The sequence below is a fragment of the Tursiops truncatus genome, chromosome 6, assembly GCF_011762595.2.
Source record: "Tursiops truncatus isolate mTurTru1 chromosome 6, mTurTru1.mat.Y, whole genome shotgun sequence".
Lineage (NCBI taxonomy): Eukaryota > Metazoa > Chordata > Mammalia > Artiodactyla > Delphinidae > Tursiops > Tursiops truncatus.
This window is the reverse complement of record NC_047039.1, coordinates 16,509,872-16,525,263: the sequence shown is the minus strand read 5'-3', so window position 1 is coordinate 16,525,263 and position 15,392 is coordinate 16,509,872. Positions and strand designations below refer to the sequence as shown.

The 15,392-nt window shown below is 59.9% G+C and overlaps 1 protein-coding gene and 1 long non-coding RNA gene across 2 annotated transcripts; both read left to right on the top strand.

Moving 5' to 3' along the window:
- The first annotated feature begins 5,690 nt into the window (after nt 1–5,690).
- LOC117312560 (uncharacterized) lies at nt 5,691–6,425 on the top strand. Its single transcript, XR_004526909.1, has 3 exons — nt 5,691–5,720; nt 5,998–6,073; nt 6,407–6,425. It is a non-coding gene; the product is annotated as an uncharacterized lncRNA (long non-coding RNA).
- Nucleotides 6,426–8,599: 2,174 nt separating this feature from the next.
- Nucleotides 8,600–11,059, top strand: FGF17 (fibroblast growth factor 17). Its single transcript, XM_033859239.1, has 3 exons — nt 8,600–8,840; nt 9,084–9,190; nt 10,204–11,059. Exons 1-3 carry the CDS (start codon nt 8,600–8,602, stop codon nt 10,495–10,497), a joined length of 642 nt encoding a protein of 213 aa, XP_033715130.1. The 3' UTR covers nt 10,498–11,059.
- Nucleotides 11,060–15,392: the final 4,333 nt, after the last annotated feature.

Genomic DNA, 15,392 nt, shown 5'->3' with positions numbered 1-15,392 from the left:
CCTTGTTGCAGCTTGTCTCTCCCTTCCCCGGGAGCTGTCCTTGCCGGCTGCAGTGAGCCCGTGAGCCCGGCAGAGGGCAGCCGTGTGCCAGCACACCCTGGCCTGCCTGCCTGCCTGCCAGCCAGCCAGCTGTGTTCTGCTCTTTATCTCCCTCTCCCTCCACCGCCCCCACCACGCCCCCCCCCCCCACGCCCGGCACCACTACCCCATCCCCAGCTTTGGGGGAAGGACCAAGTGTCTCAGCCCCTTTCCCAGCTTCGACCTTCAGCCCTCAGGCCTGAGGGAGGGAGCTAGAGCTGGGGTGGGTCTTCCTGCGTCCACACTCCCTTCTGACAGGGCCTGGCTCTCCAGATACAGAACTGAAGGGTGACAGCTGCCCGCCGCCCCTACCAGGAAGGGACCAGCCTGAGGGTCTGCATCTCAAGGGCCGGGCCTAGCTCTGCTGTCCCAGGCTTGCGTCCTGTTAGGTGAGCTGCTCACAGGGACGTCACTGGTGTGATCTGTGTCAGGCAGGAGCCCAGAGGCCTGCACCTTCAAGGAAACCTCCCAAGTGGGGAGACAGGCAGGCTTCCTGGAAGCTATAAAGTATCTCTTCAGGAGGTGGGCAGGTGAACAACTCCTGGGCTAGCATTCCCCAAGGGCAGCAGTCAGAGCCACAGGAACGGGGTTCAGTAAATTGTTGGGGTGAGACCAACAGAGGATTGGAAGGGGGGTGAATGACCCATTGCGTGGCTCTGACCTTCTGCCCCCTCCCAGCCTGCAGAGCCACTTTGAAGCCGGGTTCACCCACGGTGATGTGCAGGTGGCCGCCCCCCTCGGGGTCTACTTGCAGGGCCTCTGCTGGGCTTCTCCCTGCCCCTAACCAGCACCCCCATTGGCCAGGCCTGAAGTGGGCCAGTGGAGAACTGGCCCTGCCCTCTCTCCCCAGGACCCCCAGGTATGGGTCCCAGAAAGTTGGAGGTCTCTGAACACCTGCATGGGAAGGGCAGCCGGCAGGCTTGAGTCTCCCCATTCAGCTTCTCTTGATGCCAGAAGAGATAGAGGAAGGCAGGGCTGGCATTCTTGCTTCCGCTTTCTACACCCCACACGGCAGATGTGGGCTTTGTCCCACCCTCTAACAAAGGAGAACATGCTACTGACCTCAGTCCCCCAGAGCGACAAGGGACATCAGTTCAGGTCTGGTTCCAGGTAGGCAGCTGGCACTGACCATGGCTTCATGCCACCGCGATACAGGGTGGGCAAGACAAAGTCCTCCCTTCAAGTTGCCTACAGTCTAGTGGAAACACAGGAGCCAACAACATAATTTCAGTTACTGTCCAGCGCTTTGGAGGACATAAAACAGGCTAATTTCCAGGGTGGGGAAGTGCTGGTGGGGTTTTTTTTTGGGGGGTGGGGGATTTGGCCATGACGCATGGCTTGTGGGATCTTAGTTCCCCAATCAGGGATCAAACCCACACCCCCAGCAGTGGAAGTGCGGAGTCCTAACCACTGGACCACCAGGGAAGTCCCGGGAAGTAGTTTAGTTGGATCTGAGAAGGTCCTTCAGAGGAGACGACTGACAAAAAGGGAGTGGTGGCTACATGTAGAGCTGGCAGAAGGACATTCCTAGGAGCAGGAACAGAGGGTGCAAAGGGCCGGAGGCAGAACAAGCAGAGTGGTTTGGACAGAAAGAAGGCTGACGTGATTGCAGTGATAACGCTGTGAGCTGGGTGCTGCTCTAAGTGCCTTCCATGGATTCACACCTTTAATCCTCACAGCCATGCCTAGAGGTGGGTGTTATTAGCCCCATTTCTCAGATGTGGAAAGTGAGGCACAGAGAGGTTAAACAACTTGCCCCCCAAGGTCACACAGCCAGGATTCACACCCAGGTAGTCTGGCACTAGGGCCCTGTTTTTAACCACTCTGTGGGTGAGAGGGGGACGTGGAAGTTTGAGGGTGCCAGGAAGCCTCAAACTGAGAGTGGGAGTTAGAATTGAGTCCACGGTATAACTGGAGACCAGGAGGGGCAGCTCCGGAGCCAAGTTATTGCAAAGCCTGTGTTGTCGCAGGTACTTCTCCGCTCCGCCAGCCCCAGGCAAGCGCCCCTGTTCTCTGGCTCCGCAGCAGGACTGCACAGAAGGGCGCTTAACAGCTAGACGTCTGACAATTTGATTTCCACGTGCCGGCAGGCGGTGGGGATCAGATAGCAAAGATGCGGGGGTGGTCTGTCCGCATTGCTACAGTGCTCTTTGCCCTTCACCCTTCCCCAGCTCTAGCCCTTCTGTTTGTCAACAGGAAAAGGGTGGGCTGGGGTCAAAGCAGGTGGTGACAAGTGGCCGGCATGCAGGTGGACTCTGGGTCTGCACAAGCTGGGCTGCTAGGAGCAGGCGTGAGACGCCCCCTTTGTGGGGGGAGGTGTTGAACTTGGCACTGTGGAATGGGATTAACCACCACGGCCTTGACTACTCCTCACTCCCCTTATCACCTCCTGCCACCCCCCATAAATGGTAATGAACCCTACCCTTCTCCCCCCACTGCCCCCTCCCCCGCTCCCAGGTCCCTCTGGTGAGGGGAGAAAGTCAAAATTTAGGCAAACTGAGGCTGGACCACGTAAGAGGGTCTCTGCCCCTCTCCCTCGTTCTGGCGGCACTTGACACTTTTCAGGAAGTGTCCTTCCTCTCAGCTGACAAGATAGCAGGTTTGGCAGCATCAGCAGTGGCCATTTCCTTTTTATAAATTAGGAAGCTGAGACCAGAGAGGTGAAGGGACTTGCCACAGGTCACATAGCCTGTAAGGGCCGGGGTCAGGGAATGGGGATAAAATTCAGAGTCTGGGACTGGAACACTCCCCACTTGGAGCCCACCGCCGGCCTTCCCATGGGGGTAAAGGGGCAAACGGAGCCAGAAAGCCAGGCCTGCAGGTGCAGAATGGGCTACCCAGCTGTGCCCCAGAGCCCCCTGGCACCAGCCCCCTGTCTGAGCCCCAAGGCCAAGCTGGACTGTGGGCATCTGTTACCATGGAGACCCCGGCTGGGCTGGGGGCTGGCCAGTGACAGCAGGCCCTTCCCCCACTGATAGGAACCAGGTTCTCGGGCTCAGAGACCTTGGGCCCAGATGGAACTCCCCACACCTGCCTCTCCTCACTGCCTTCCGTCTCCCAGCTGACCCCTCCACCCCTGAACCCCAAGCCTGAGCTGTCTCCTCCATGCCTCTCTGCTCTTACCTGTGACTCCTGGGGATTGAGGTCCGGAGGAGACAGCTTTTAATACCCTACCAGGGAGCTAGGAGCTGGTGAGCATGTGAGCATGTGGGCATGAGGACAAGGTCTTCCCAGAGAATAGAGACAGAACCAGCACCGATCACAGTGGAGAGGTAGATTCCAGATGTTTCCATGGAAGAGGGAGAGTTTAAATGGGGCCCCAAGTGGTGGTGCGAATGTGGAAAATGGAAATGATTGGTACCTTGTTCCAACTATGCTGCTAACTAGCTGTGAGACCCTCTCTGGACCTCATTGGTGAATGAGTCTGGACCAGATGAAGAATCTCTAAGGTTCCCTTCCAGTTTTTTTTTTTTTGCGGTACGCGGGCCTCTCACTGTTGTGGCCTCTCCCGTTGCAGAGCACAGGCTCCGGACGCGCAGGCTCAGCGGCCATGGCTCACGGGCCCAGCCGCTCCGTGGCATGTGGGATCTTCCCGGACCGGGGCACGAACCCGTGTCCCCCGCATCGGCAGGCGGACTCTCAACCACTGCACCACCTGGGAAGCCCTCCCTTCCAGTTTTGACATTCTTTCCAACTGATTCCAACCCGGGACACCCCTAGTTACAAAGGTCAGGGCCGGAGCCAACACTGCATTCCCCAGGCCAGCTCGGGCTCAACTCACCCTTGAGCCCCCAGCGGGGCACCTGGGGCGGAGCTGGGAGCCAAGTGTGGAGCTTGACCGGGTGGGCTGGAGGTGTCCCTGCTTGTCGGTGGGTGGGGAGGGGTGGCAGACAACTTTGTGGATTGATCTAGCTCAGGAAGGTGAGAAGGAGGCCTGGAGGTGAGAGTTTCGCCCTCCCACTCATCTCTTTAGGTAAATAAATCCACAGCCAGCATTTCCCCTTCTCTTCCCATCCTGGAGGCACTGAGACCTCCAGGGAGCCCAGAGCTGAGGTGTAAGCTTCCCTCAGATTCCCCCCCTGAGCACTAGCCCCCTTCCACAGTCATCAGCCACCTTCTGCGGGGAAGGAACCGCGTAGAGTTCCTGGTCATCAGCTTCCAGGACCAGGAATATTGGGACATCATGGGTGGGCGCTCTGCTGGCCCCGGCAGGCGTGGGCACAGTAGAAGGAATCTGTGTGGGAGAGAAAGAGCATGGACTTTGGAAACCTGGCTACGCCGTTCACTAGCTGGGTGATCCTGAGCAAACGACCTACCGTGTGCCTCAGTTTCCTCCTCTGCAGAATGGGGTGATACCTGGTGTGGTACAGAGCAGCGTGGGACCGGAGGTTAGAAAAAGAAGAGGCCGCTGGGCACTTCATCCCAGACCACTGCTGAGGGGCCGCAGGGAGGAGGCCCTGGGTTCCTCCCAGCTCCCGGAGGTTCTAGGGATGGCTGCTGTCATGGGAGGATGACAAGTGAGGCCCAGAACATACACCTTTGACTTCTGCCTCAGTGCGGCCATCTCACTGGGTCCTCCAACATCCCGAGGCACTACTGTGCCCATCTCTCAGAGGAAACGGCCAAGGCCCGGAGGAAAGCGGCTGGTACCAGTGCACCCGCTCTCCTCACCATGGGGTCCTTCTAAGGCCCCACCTGCACCTGCCTCCCTACCCCTGGTCCCCAAGCTGTGGCGCCCACTGTGTGATGCCCGTCGGGACAGCCTTAACCCCTCCTTCCCGGTGGCCAGACAGCAGACAGGGGGAGTAAGGGATGACAGAGGCAGTGGAAGCTACGCTCCTAGCCAAGCCCACCTCCTGCCCCCTGGAGGGAGGCTCCTCCTTTTAAGGCTGCTGCTGGGAATTTCCACCCCCAGACCCAGACCCAGCGACCCCAGGCCTGGAATGATACCTGCAGCTCACCCTAGGGGAGGTGGGGCAGGGGAAGCTTGCCCTGAGAGGGGAGGAGGGGCCCTGCCGTCGGGTCCGTGAGGGTCAGTAAGAACGCAGGAGCCAGCCTCTGGGTCTAGAAGCCTCCAGCAGCTCCATCCTCTGCGCTGGGGTATCCCAGAGAGAGGCTGACAGCACCCTCCACCGACCCCCGCCAGCAGCTGCTTTGCAGTCTCACTGGCCAGGAAGGTGGACTCCTCACACCTCAGTCTCCCAATTACGCCCTCCTCCCCCCTCGCCCTCCTCCCTTCTCTCCTCTCTCCTCCTCCTCCCGTCTCTCTCCTCTCCCCACTGAAAACCTGTGGCTTGGAGAGACCTTGGCTTCTCTGGGACTCTGCCCCCAGGGACTGCCCACATCTGCTCCTGACTCTGGGGGCAGGAGGGCAACGGCCCCAAGAAATCTCTCCGGCGATGGGAGCCGCCCGCCTGCTGCCCAACCTCACGCTGTAAGTGCGCTACCTCTCGGACTGCCGTCTTGTTGCCATTTCCAGCCTCGGGGGCAGACCCAGTCTTCCTGGGACTCGCACACGGACCGCGTGGGGCAGGGGTGGGTGCCTGTTGCGCCCCGGGGCTGGCTGCTGGCACCCACACCCAGGCCCGCCTCGTCTCCCACACAGGTGCCTGCAGCTGCTGATTCTCTGCTGTCAAACTCAGGTAGGCGGGCGCCCCCCACTAGCTTTTCCCCGTTTCTCCCACACTACCGATGGGGGTGGTCAGTCTCCTTTCCGTGGACAGAGGCAGATCCTGGCCTCACCCTGAGTCCAGAAGACTCTGAGGTTTGGGGGGGCGGTGGGATGGGGTAGGAGAAGGGGCCACAGCAGATTGGGGGATTGATGGAAGTTTTGATTTCAGCCTCCTTCTGACACCCCTCCCGTGTTGCCCTGGGGTCTCTTCTGCTCCCTCCATCCCTCCACACTGTGTTCCCCCCAAGGCTAAGCGCATGGGGCAGCCAAGCCTGAGGGATGGAGCCCGGGAGTGGTCGGAAGAGGGCGGAGGTGATGGCTCAGGTGAGGCTTGCACTTGCGAGTACCTGAAAGGACAGGTTTCCACGCAAAACCGCCTGTCTGTTCCACTCACCACCCCGCTCCCACCAACACGGAGGTCCTGTGGGTCGCGGTCCTGGGTGATCGCGTGGGCAGTCAGAATGCCCAGCCAGGGTGGGCGACTCCTTACCTACAGGGCAATGAGGTCAAGCCCGAAGAGGTTTGTATGGGATGAGATTCAGGGTTTGCTTCTCCACACCCCCCACCCCAAGTCAGCGCCCGCCCCCCCCCCCCGCCCCAGCCTCAGCCCCCTATGTGAGGCTCGGTCCCTTTTTGTGATCCTCCATAAAAGTGCAGCTATTAAAATGCACTGGTCCAGAACCGCTCTGGGGAGAGATCCCTTGGCTTTCCCAGGCCAGAGGCCCGCTTCTCTTCATATCCAGTGGGGACTTTTTTTGAAGGTAAATGCCTTTTCTCTGGGAGAGGGAAAGGGGCTGCCTTTGAAGCAGTGGGGGGGTGGGAGGGAGAGAGGGAGAGACAACCCCCCCTTTCCTTCCCCCTTTTGCTCTAGCCCCCGTTCCAGGCCTTTTGCTTCACACATCCAGGGAGAGCAAGAAGAAAGCCCCCAGCCTGGCCGGGAGGGGTCTGGGGGTGGGCCCAACCTGTTCTGGAGGGGGAATTAGCACAATGGTGCGGCGGGCCGGCGTTTATGGCCTGGCTGAGGCCCCATTCAGGACCCGGGGAAGGTGGCAAAGCTGTCCTTTCCCCCTTGAAGTGCCCCCTCGCCCCCCCTCGGAGGGGGGGCCAGCAGGCCGGACCGCAGCCATGCTTGAGGGGCCGTCTGACAAGCAGCTGTCTGCGGCAGTGGAAGGGGAGGTCCCCCTGCAGCGGGAACATGAAAGGGACAAGCAAGGTCCCGCGGGGAGAGCGACTTGTGGGCTGTGGGCTGGGGGGGGCGTGGGACTGCTTTTGTGCAGGGCTTGAAGGGGGACGAGTAGAGGAGGGGGCTTCGGGGGGGCCCTCTCTGCTCCCGACCTGGAACAGACAGCCAGAAGGAGGCTGCCCGCCAAGAGGGGCGGAGGGCCTGAACCTGGGCCAGGAGGCTCGGGGGGGGCTGGGGACAGGCCGGACCCCACCCCCTGGCAGGGAGGCAGGTCCCCCACCCAAAATGCTGGCCTCAGGTTTTCCCAGGGCGGGATGTGGGGTGGGCAGACCCTGCCCTCATAGGCTGGGAATCCAGGCTGTGGATGAGCCGGGGTCGGACCTGGGCAGTGACACCCGGGAAGGGTTAACCCTGAGCAGGTTCCGCTGAATGACAGCCTGGAGCTGCTCCCTCACCTCCCCGCTCCTCAAAGATGATACTTCCCACCCCTCCCTCCAGGAGAGAGAGGCCCCTCACAGATGCTGGTCTGGGTCTAGCTCTGTCCGGATGGTTGCGATTGGGCCTGGGATAGCGGCGGACTTAGGGATATAGGGCAGGGAAAGGCTGTCCCAGCACAGGCCAGCAGGATCCAGGTGGAGAAACTTTCTAGTGCTAGAGCTGAGGCTGTCACCAGCGGCTGGGAAACGTCATCCCGGTTTGCACCTTGCTGGAGAGAGAGGGCAGGAAGTGGTCTGTTTCTCTCCTACTCAGCACTGCAGATGGGTAAGGAGACACCAGGCCCAGAGGAGGTACTCGTCCTGGCTTTGTATCGTGTGCGGGTGGAAACGTCCCCTCTCCACTCCCCTGGAAGCAGCGGGCGGTAGCATCACCCCGGCTGGCCACGAGCCTCTGTTACACTGTGGCACACGCAGGTGGCCTCACAGGGCAGCCACTGGGCCACCACTGAGGGCACCTCTCACCACCGCCTCCACCGCCCTCAGCTAGAGGGGGAGGAACGCTGGAAGGGGCTCTGGCTTCTCTGAGGGCCCTGAGCACCCAGGGGGAGCAGCCGGGGAGATGGGCGTGAGCTCAGGAGTCCTTCATTAGTGCTATAAAGAAATGCTTCCAGGGGCCCTGCAGGAGCCTACAGAGAAGGGTCTTAGAGCCCCCAAAAAGGTCTCCAGTGACTCTAACAGACCAGCTGCTGTGTGTGCACATATGTGTGTGCGTGAGTGTGCCCACATGTGTGTGTGCATGTGCTGGGCATGGGCTCCTTTGAGGCCAGTGCGGAGGACTGGGGAGACATCTGGTCACCCTGGCTAACAGCGCCAAGCCCCTGGAGTTTTGGAGAGGAGACAAGCTTCCGTCCTAGAGGCGGGACAGGCGTCTGTCACTAATCAGCTGTGCGGCCCTGTGCACTTCCTCCCTAGACCATGGGGATTAGATGCCAGCAGCTTGAATGTTCCTTCCAGCTCCCAGAGTCGTGATTCCAGGCCTGAGCTGTATCACCAAGTGTCCCCAGAGCTGGGCAGCTACCAGTCCTGTGCTCCAGGGCAGACGAAGAGCCAAGTCACAATGACTGGCTCACACGCTGGCCTGGGAAGGTCATGGCCAGATGCCCCCTGCACCTCAACTTCTCAGGGCAAATGACCTGCCCCACCACACTCGCCTCCGCACCCCTCCCCTGGATGGACCTGCGGTGGTGTCACCCAAAGCAAATTGACACTATTTTTCCCTTGGTAACCGCAAAGGGGGAGAATCACCCGTCTCCTAATTTTAACCAGTACGTGAGGGACCAGGGTGCCATGACCGACCAGCTGAGCCGGCGGCAGATCCGCGAGTACCAGCTCTACAGCCGGACCAGCGGCAAGCACGTGCAGGTCACTGGGCGTCGCATCTCCGCCACCGCTGAGGACGGCAACAAGTTTGGTGAGGCCCAGCCCTCCCCGGAGGCCACCCACACCCCTACCCAGCCTTGCCTGGTCCATCCCCAGACGGGTCAGGGTGGAGGCTGCAGGGGTAGAGCAGGGAGAAGCCTCTAGGAGGAGAGGCCCCGAGGGCCCCCCACCCAAATTCAGAGGGCAGGCTGGTAGGGAGGGGTTCCCTGCACACCCCTGGGCCAGCAGCTCCGAGGGACAGAGGTCTTTCTCCCCCGCACCCCCCCCCCCCCAGCCAAGCTCATAGTGGAGACAGACACCTTCGGAAGCCGCGTGCGCATCAAGGGAGCTGAGAGCGAGAAATACATCTGTATGAACAAGAGGGGCAAGCTCATCGGGAAGGTGAGGCCCAGAGGGCAGGGCGTCATGAACGAACCCGTCTTCCCGGGGTGGCGGCATGCAGGGCCCCACCCAGGGCTCTGACTTCTGCTCTCATCCCACCACTCGGCCTCTCTCTGGTCTCTCCAGTCCCTGTGGGTCTAGAAGCCCTCTGAGGACACTGGCTGACCCATAAGAATCCTTGGCTCTGAGGTATGAGGTACTTTCCCAGCAACAATGAGGAAGAATTTTAGCACCTACATCATGTCACAGCCTCTGTGTTGAGGGCTAAGAGCTGATCAGGGCTGAGAGGCCAGAAGCCACGCCCCCTCAGGTCAGTGGGGTCCTGGGCTCCAAGTAACAAGATTCGTGCTAACTGCCTACTAGCGTAACCACTAGTTACACTCTCTACAGTGGTGGGTCCAGAGTTGCTGTGCAGGGAGAATTCCACTTCCTTTGGCATCAGCCAATCCTGGCTTCTGATTCTGGCCGTTTTCAAATATTGGCTTATTTTTGTCAAGTCTCAGGCTTCTCATCTGTAAAATGGGCACAGTGTCAAGATTATCTATAGAGCCAGATGGGTGGCTGCCTGGCTCTTTACACAGTTGGTGTTCTACAGACGTTTTCCCCTTCTTTCCATCAGACTGTCGCGTCCCTCCCCTCCACCCAGCAACACCATTCACGCAGACCAAGGAACGTTCTCCTATACACGAGTGCCCACTGGGTATGCACTGAACTGCACAGTTACCTTGATCTTTATGAAACAGCTGGGTAAACGGAGGCTCAGCCTGGCTAAACACCTTGCTCAATGTGTACAACCTCCAAATGACAAGGCTGTATTTAAGTTCAGATCTGACTCCAACAAAGGTTGTTCCTCGCCCCCTCCTTTGCCTCTCCAACAAGGGTGCCCGTCTCACCGGGCAGGAATTCTTGGGCTCACAGCCCCTGTCGCTCCCTCCTCGGTCCTACAACATAGGTCCATAAGGCAGACTAGCCAGCCAGGGTAGGCGGACAAACTCCCCTTCCTTCCCCTGCAGCCCAGCGGGAAGAGCAAAGACTGCGTGTTCACAGAGATCGTGCTGGAGAACAACTACACAGCCTTCCAGAATGCACGGCACGAGGGCTGGTTCATGGCCTTCACGCGGCAGGGCCGGCCCCGCCAGGCCTCCCGCAGCCGCCAGAACCAGCGAGAGGCTCACTTCATCAAGCGCCTCTACCAGGGCCAGCTGCCCTTCCCCAACCATGCCGAGAGGCAGAAGCAGTTCGAGTTTGTGGGCTCAGCCCCCACCCGCCGGACCAAGCGCACTCGGAGGCCACAGCCCCTGACATAGTCAGGGACACCCCCGGGGGGGCAGCCGCCCCTCACTCATGGGCCTTCCCATCCCCTTCCCTTCCTAATCCAAAGACAGGGCTGGGGTGGAGGCAGGGGAGCCAGAGCCCCCAAGGAGGATGCTGAGGACCACCGAGCATCAGAGACCCCCCACCGGAAAGGCGGAGGACTGCCACTAACCAGGGCTGGCTCCTCAGGGCCCCACCCTGGCGTGGCCCCCTGGGGGCGGGGCAGGCCCCCCAGAAGGGGAAGGTAGAATAACCCGAGGTCAGGCTCCCCTGAACCAAGTGGGCAAAGTCAGCGGATTCAAGGCTCTGCAGACACGGTCTGGAGGCGGCTCTCCTCGAACTCTGCTGCCCCTGTCTCCCTCAGTCTGCCCCCCAGCCTCCAAATTCCTCCTGGCCAGACTGTAGGAAAGGACTTTTGTTTTGGTTTCAGGAAAAAAAAGAGGGAGAAAAAAAAAAAAGAGGGCTGGCCATTCTTCACATTCCACTACCCAGGCCTGCACCCTCTCCCCCAACTCCCAGCCCCGGAATAAAACCATTTTCCTGCAAACGGGTTATCTGAAGCGGGGTGGGGGGGTGGGGGAAACAACTGCAAAGCTGAACTGGGGACAAACTTGCTCCTCCGAGAGAAGAGGAGGCCGGCGCGCAGGCCCGGGGGTGGCGCGGCAGGTGGAGGCCAGGCCGGGCCCCGCACGTACCCGCAGGGACAGGGGACAAGGAGGCAGGAGCAGCGGCAAGGGATGGCCCGGCAGGCCCGCACCTCCGCCCCACGGGAGGCTGGCGGCCCGGGGCGCGCCCCTCCTCCGCGGGCTCAGGTTTCCTGGCTGGCACCGCGCGTCCCGTGCTACCTGCTGGGGCGCAGAAACCCCAATCCTGGGGCCGGTCCGAGCCTCCGGGGCCGGGGCCGGGGCCGGGGCCGGGGCCGCTGGCCGGGCAGCCGCGGGCGCTGCAGCCTCCTCGCCGGGAGCCAGATTACTTTTTTCCGGTGAGGAGGTCGGGTGGGGGAGGAGGCGCGGACGGGCGGAAGCGGAGGGAGGGCGAGACCGCGTACAGTGCGCCCAGGTCCCCGCGGGGGGGCGGGGCGGGGGCCACACCTGGGGGGACAAGGCGATTAGAGGCGGCGGCCCGGGGTGTGGGCGCGGGCGGGGGGGAGGGGCAATCCTCTTCCCTCCCCTCCCCCTCCCCCTCCCCGCCCAGAGCTCCTCTGGGGGGCTTTCCGGACGGCTCCAGGTGTGCATTCGGGGAGTGGAACTAAGAGGCCATAAAACCCGCCTCTTTCCTCCTTTGCCACGGTTTTTAATTTTGTCCATTGGGGAGGCCCTTCCTAGCAGCGCCCCTCCTCTGCTCTTCACGGGGAACACCTCACTGAGCCCGCTCTTCTGCGGACGGACCCCCAGCCTCAGTTTCCCCTCCCTCCTCTTTCTGAGAAAATGTTGGGGAGGGGGATTTTGGAGAGAGAAGAAGGAGGATGAACGACATCTCTTCCCATTTCTCCCAACAGTGGCCTAAAAATGAAGAAAGAATGGGAAGCTGGGGGGGGGGGTGGTTTAGTCAAAAGGGGAGGTGAGTGGCGCGTAGTCCAAGTTGGGGGGCGCGGGGGGGGGGGCACTCACCTCTCCCTGGGTGAGGACCGGAGCCAAGGCTGACACCCCCAACTCGAGGCAATTTAGACAGCGGCAGCCAAGAGGGAGGTCCCCAGGCCCCAGGCCATTCTCCCTCCGGCTTGTCGTAATCACTTTTCACCAGGTTGCTTTTTCCTCTCCCCCCCAGTCACAAAGAGCCTTAATCCTGCTGAAGACTGCGGGAAACGTGTTGGGGGTCGTTTTCGGGGGAGGTGGGGAGAGTGTAGGGAGGGTGGTCTGCAGCCACAGCTGATAACTGGCGAGTTCAATGGGATTTTCCACGCAGGGGCAACGCCCAGCAATTACCTGAGGACAAAGGGTCGGGGCCCCCAGGTGTGGAGGACTGGACTTGGGGGGCTGGGAAGGAGGTGTGCCGGGGAGGGGGAGCTCTTACAAGCCCTCTGATTTCCGCAGGAATTTGAGACATTCTTTAAAGCTCAGGCCCACCCCCCACCCCCCCCACCGGCTCGGGTTAGAGACAGCTTCAAAGGTGGATGGGGCCCTTTGTCTCGCCTCCCCTTTCTTCTCTGCCTTTCTCCGGCCCCTCCCTCCCTCTCTTTGACCTCCCCAGCACAGACAGGCCTCTGGGGGACGGCTCCAGAAAGCCCTCACTGTTTCCTTTCTTGCTTTCTGAGGTGAGACCTGGCAGGGAGGGACAGAGGACGGGGAAGGGTGAGAGAGGAAGGCCGCTCTGGAGGCCTGTGCCATCTCAGACGGGGCCCTTGCCCCAACCCCAGCCGGAGCCCGGCAGCTCTGACGCCCGCTTGTGGCCTTGGGTCCCCCAGCTGTTGGTGCTTCCAGGCTCCATAGCCAGGGTGCCTCTTCATGCTCTGGGGAAGTCTCTTCAGCTCGTTCTCTCCTACCTGGTGGTGATTTCGAAGATGCTAAAAGGAAGAAGGCAAAGGAATGGGTCTCTAATAATGGGATGGGGGGACGGGATTTAAAGTATCTGTGTGTGTGGCAGGAAGGAGGCTTCCCGTGGACCTCTGATGGCTACAGCAACCCTGGTTGCTTCTGGGCGCCCTAAAGCTCCAAGGAGGTGGGCGGGTAGGGATGGACACAGGGCAGGAAGACAGGGTGAGTTGAACACATCCGTTTCAGGGAGGGTGTGACAGGGGGAGGGCGGCGGCGGCGGCAGCAGCGTGCCTCAAATGCTATGCCTGTTTAGGATTACCAAGAACTCTGGCTAAGAATAGCCTACATATAGATCCTGGCTTCTCTGTCCTGTCCTCCAAACGGCCAGATGAGGCGGAGGGGAGCCGAAGCAGGAAGTCGGGGCGGTGGCAGGGGGCGGGAATCCATTCACATTTTAGCCCTCGCCACGTCTCTCTAGTCAACCCTGTCCCTCAGACTCCGCTGGCTGTGACTTCCCAGTCACCCAGCCTCAGCCTCACAGCCCTGGACAGCTACGAGGACCACATGTCCTTGAAGCTCTTTCCTCCCTCACCTGCCCTAGGCGGTCCTTTCTTCCTTCTCTCTGGCTCGCGGACTCTTCTCTTTCCTGGCCCCTCTTCACAGAAACGTGCCCCGAGATCTGTCACTCTCTCCCCTCCCTGAGCAAACCAGCATGTCAGCTGTCACCCCCTTTCACACGACTGCTTTCTCCTCCAAACTCTGGAACCCTGCACCATGGCCAGACCTCACGGGGATCTGTCTCAATGAATGCGGTAGCTCTCTCAGCGGTCTTTCTCCCTCCTGACACACACACACACACACACACACACACACACACACACACACACACACACACCCTCAGCACATCACGTAATTTGTTCAGCTCACCTTACCTTACCACAGCTCTGCCCGAGTCACATCATCACTAACAGACTCAGCATGGCTTTCAAACCCCTGCCCAGTCCTGCCAAGGCCCCCCGCCAGCCCTGTGCCTCCAGCTCCCCTCAAGAACGCTGGCAAAACTGCAACCATTGGGGCTTCCCTGGTGGCGCAGTGGTTGGGAGTCCGCCTGCCGATGCAGGGGTCCGATGCGGGGGACACGGGTTTGTGCCCCGGTCCAGGAGGATCCCACATGCCTGAGCCTGTGAGCCATGGCCGCTGGGCCTGTGCGTCCGGAGCCTGTGCTCCGCAACGGGAGAGGCCACAACAGCGAGAGGCCGCATACTGCAAAAAAAAGAAAGAAAGAAAAAAAAAACTGCAACGCTTGCAGTCCAAAAGACACTCTGGGCCCATCTTTTTTTTTTTTTTTCTGGCCACACCACGCAGCTTGTGGGATCTTAGTTCCCCAACCAGGGATCAAACCCCTGCCCCCTGCAGTGGAAGCGCGGAGTCCTAACCACTGGACCACCAGGGAATTCCTGCTGGGCCCATCTTTTTTTTATTTTTACATCTTTATTGGAGTATAATTGCTTTACAATGGTGTGTTAGTTTCTGCTTCATAACAAAGTGAATCAGTTATACATATACATATGTCCCCATATCTCTTCCCTCTTGCGTCTCCCTCCCTCCCACCCTCCCTATCCCACCCCTCTAGGTGGTCACAAAGCACCGAGCTGATCTCCCTGTGCTATGCGGCTGCTTCCCACTAGCTATCTACCTTACGTTTGGTAGTGTATATATGTCCATGCCTCTCTCTCGCTTTGTCCCAGCTTACCCTTCCCCCGCCCCATATCCTCAAGTCCATTCTCTAGTAGGGCCCGTCTTTGCTCATGAGTTTCCCACTGCCTTGCATGCCCTTCTCCAGAATGCTGGCACGTCCAGACCACAGCCGTGTCCTCGGCTCTACAGACGCCCCTCACTCTCCCAGGGGCCGTGGCCGTCTCTGCTGCCCCCAGCCCCTCCGGCCATTGACTTGCCCTGGCCTTAAGGCACATATCACAGCTCGTCCAGAACTGTACTCATCTATGCTCGTGTCATGGTTCCGCTGGACAGCAAAGGCCTCAGATGTAGAACTAGTCAGTCTTTGTCTCCCCCATAGTACCCAGCACAGTACGTTACACAGAATAAGTATTTCTTGAGGAAATAACCCAACTGAAGACCCAGAAAGAAGTCGCTGGCCATTGGCCCAGCACCCTGTGGTCCCCGAAGGTAGAGGTAGGATGAGAAGCCAGAATCCTGCCTCCAAGCTCCATCCTTAGGAGGACTTGGGCAGGAGGGGTCCTAAGCAGTTAATCCAAATATTTGTGTATTCCCTACAATGTATGACGATGTGCTAGCCCTTCAGTTAATAAAAAAAGATGGACAAGATAGTGTGTCATCCTCTGTCAAGCTCTCAAGACACTTGAAATTTCATTGGGGGGGACCAACCCATAAAA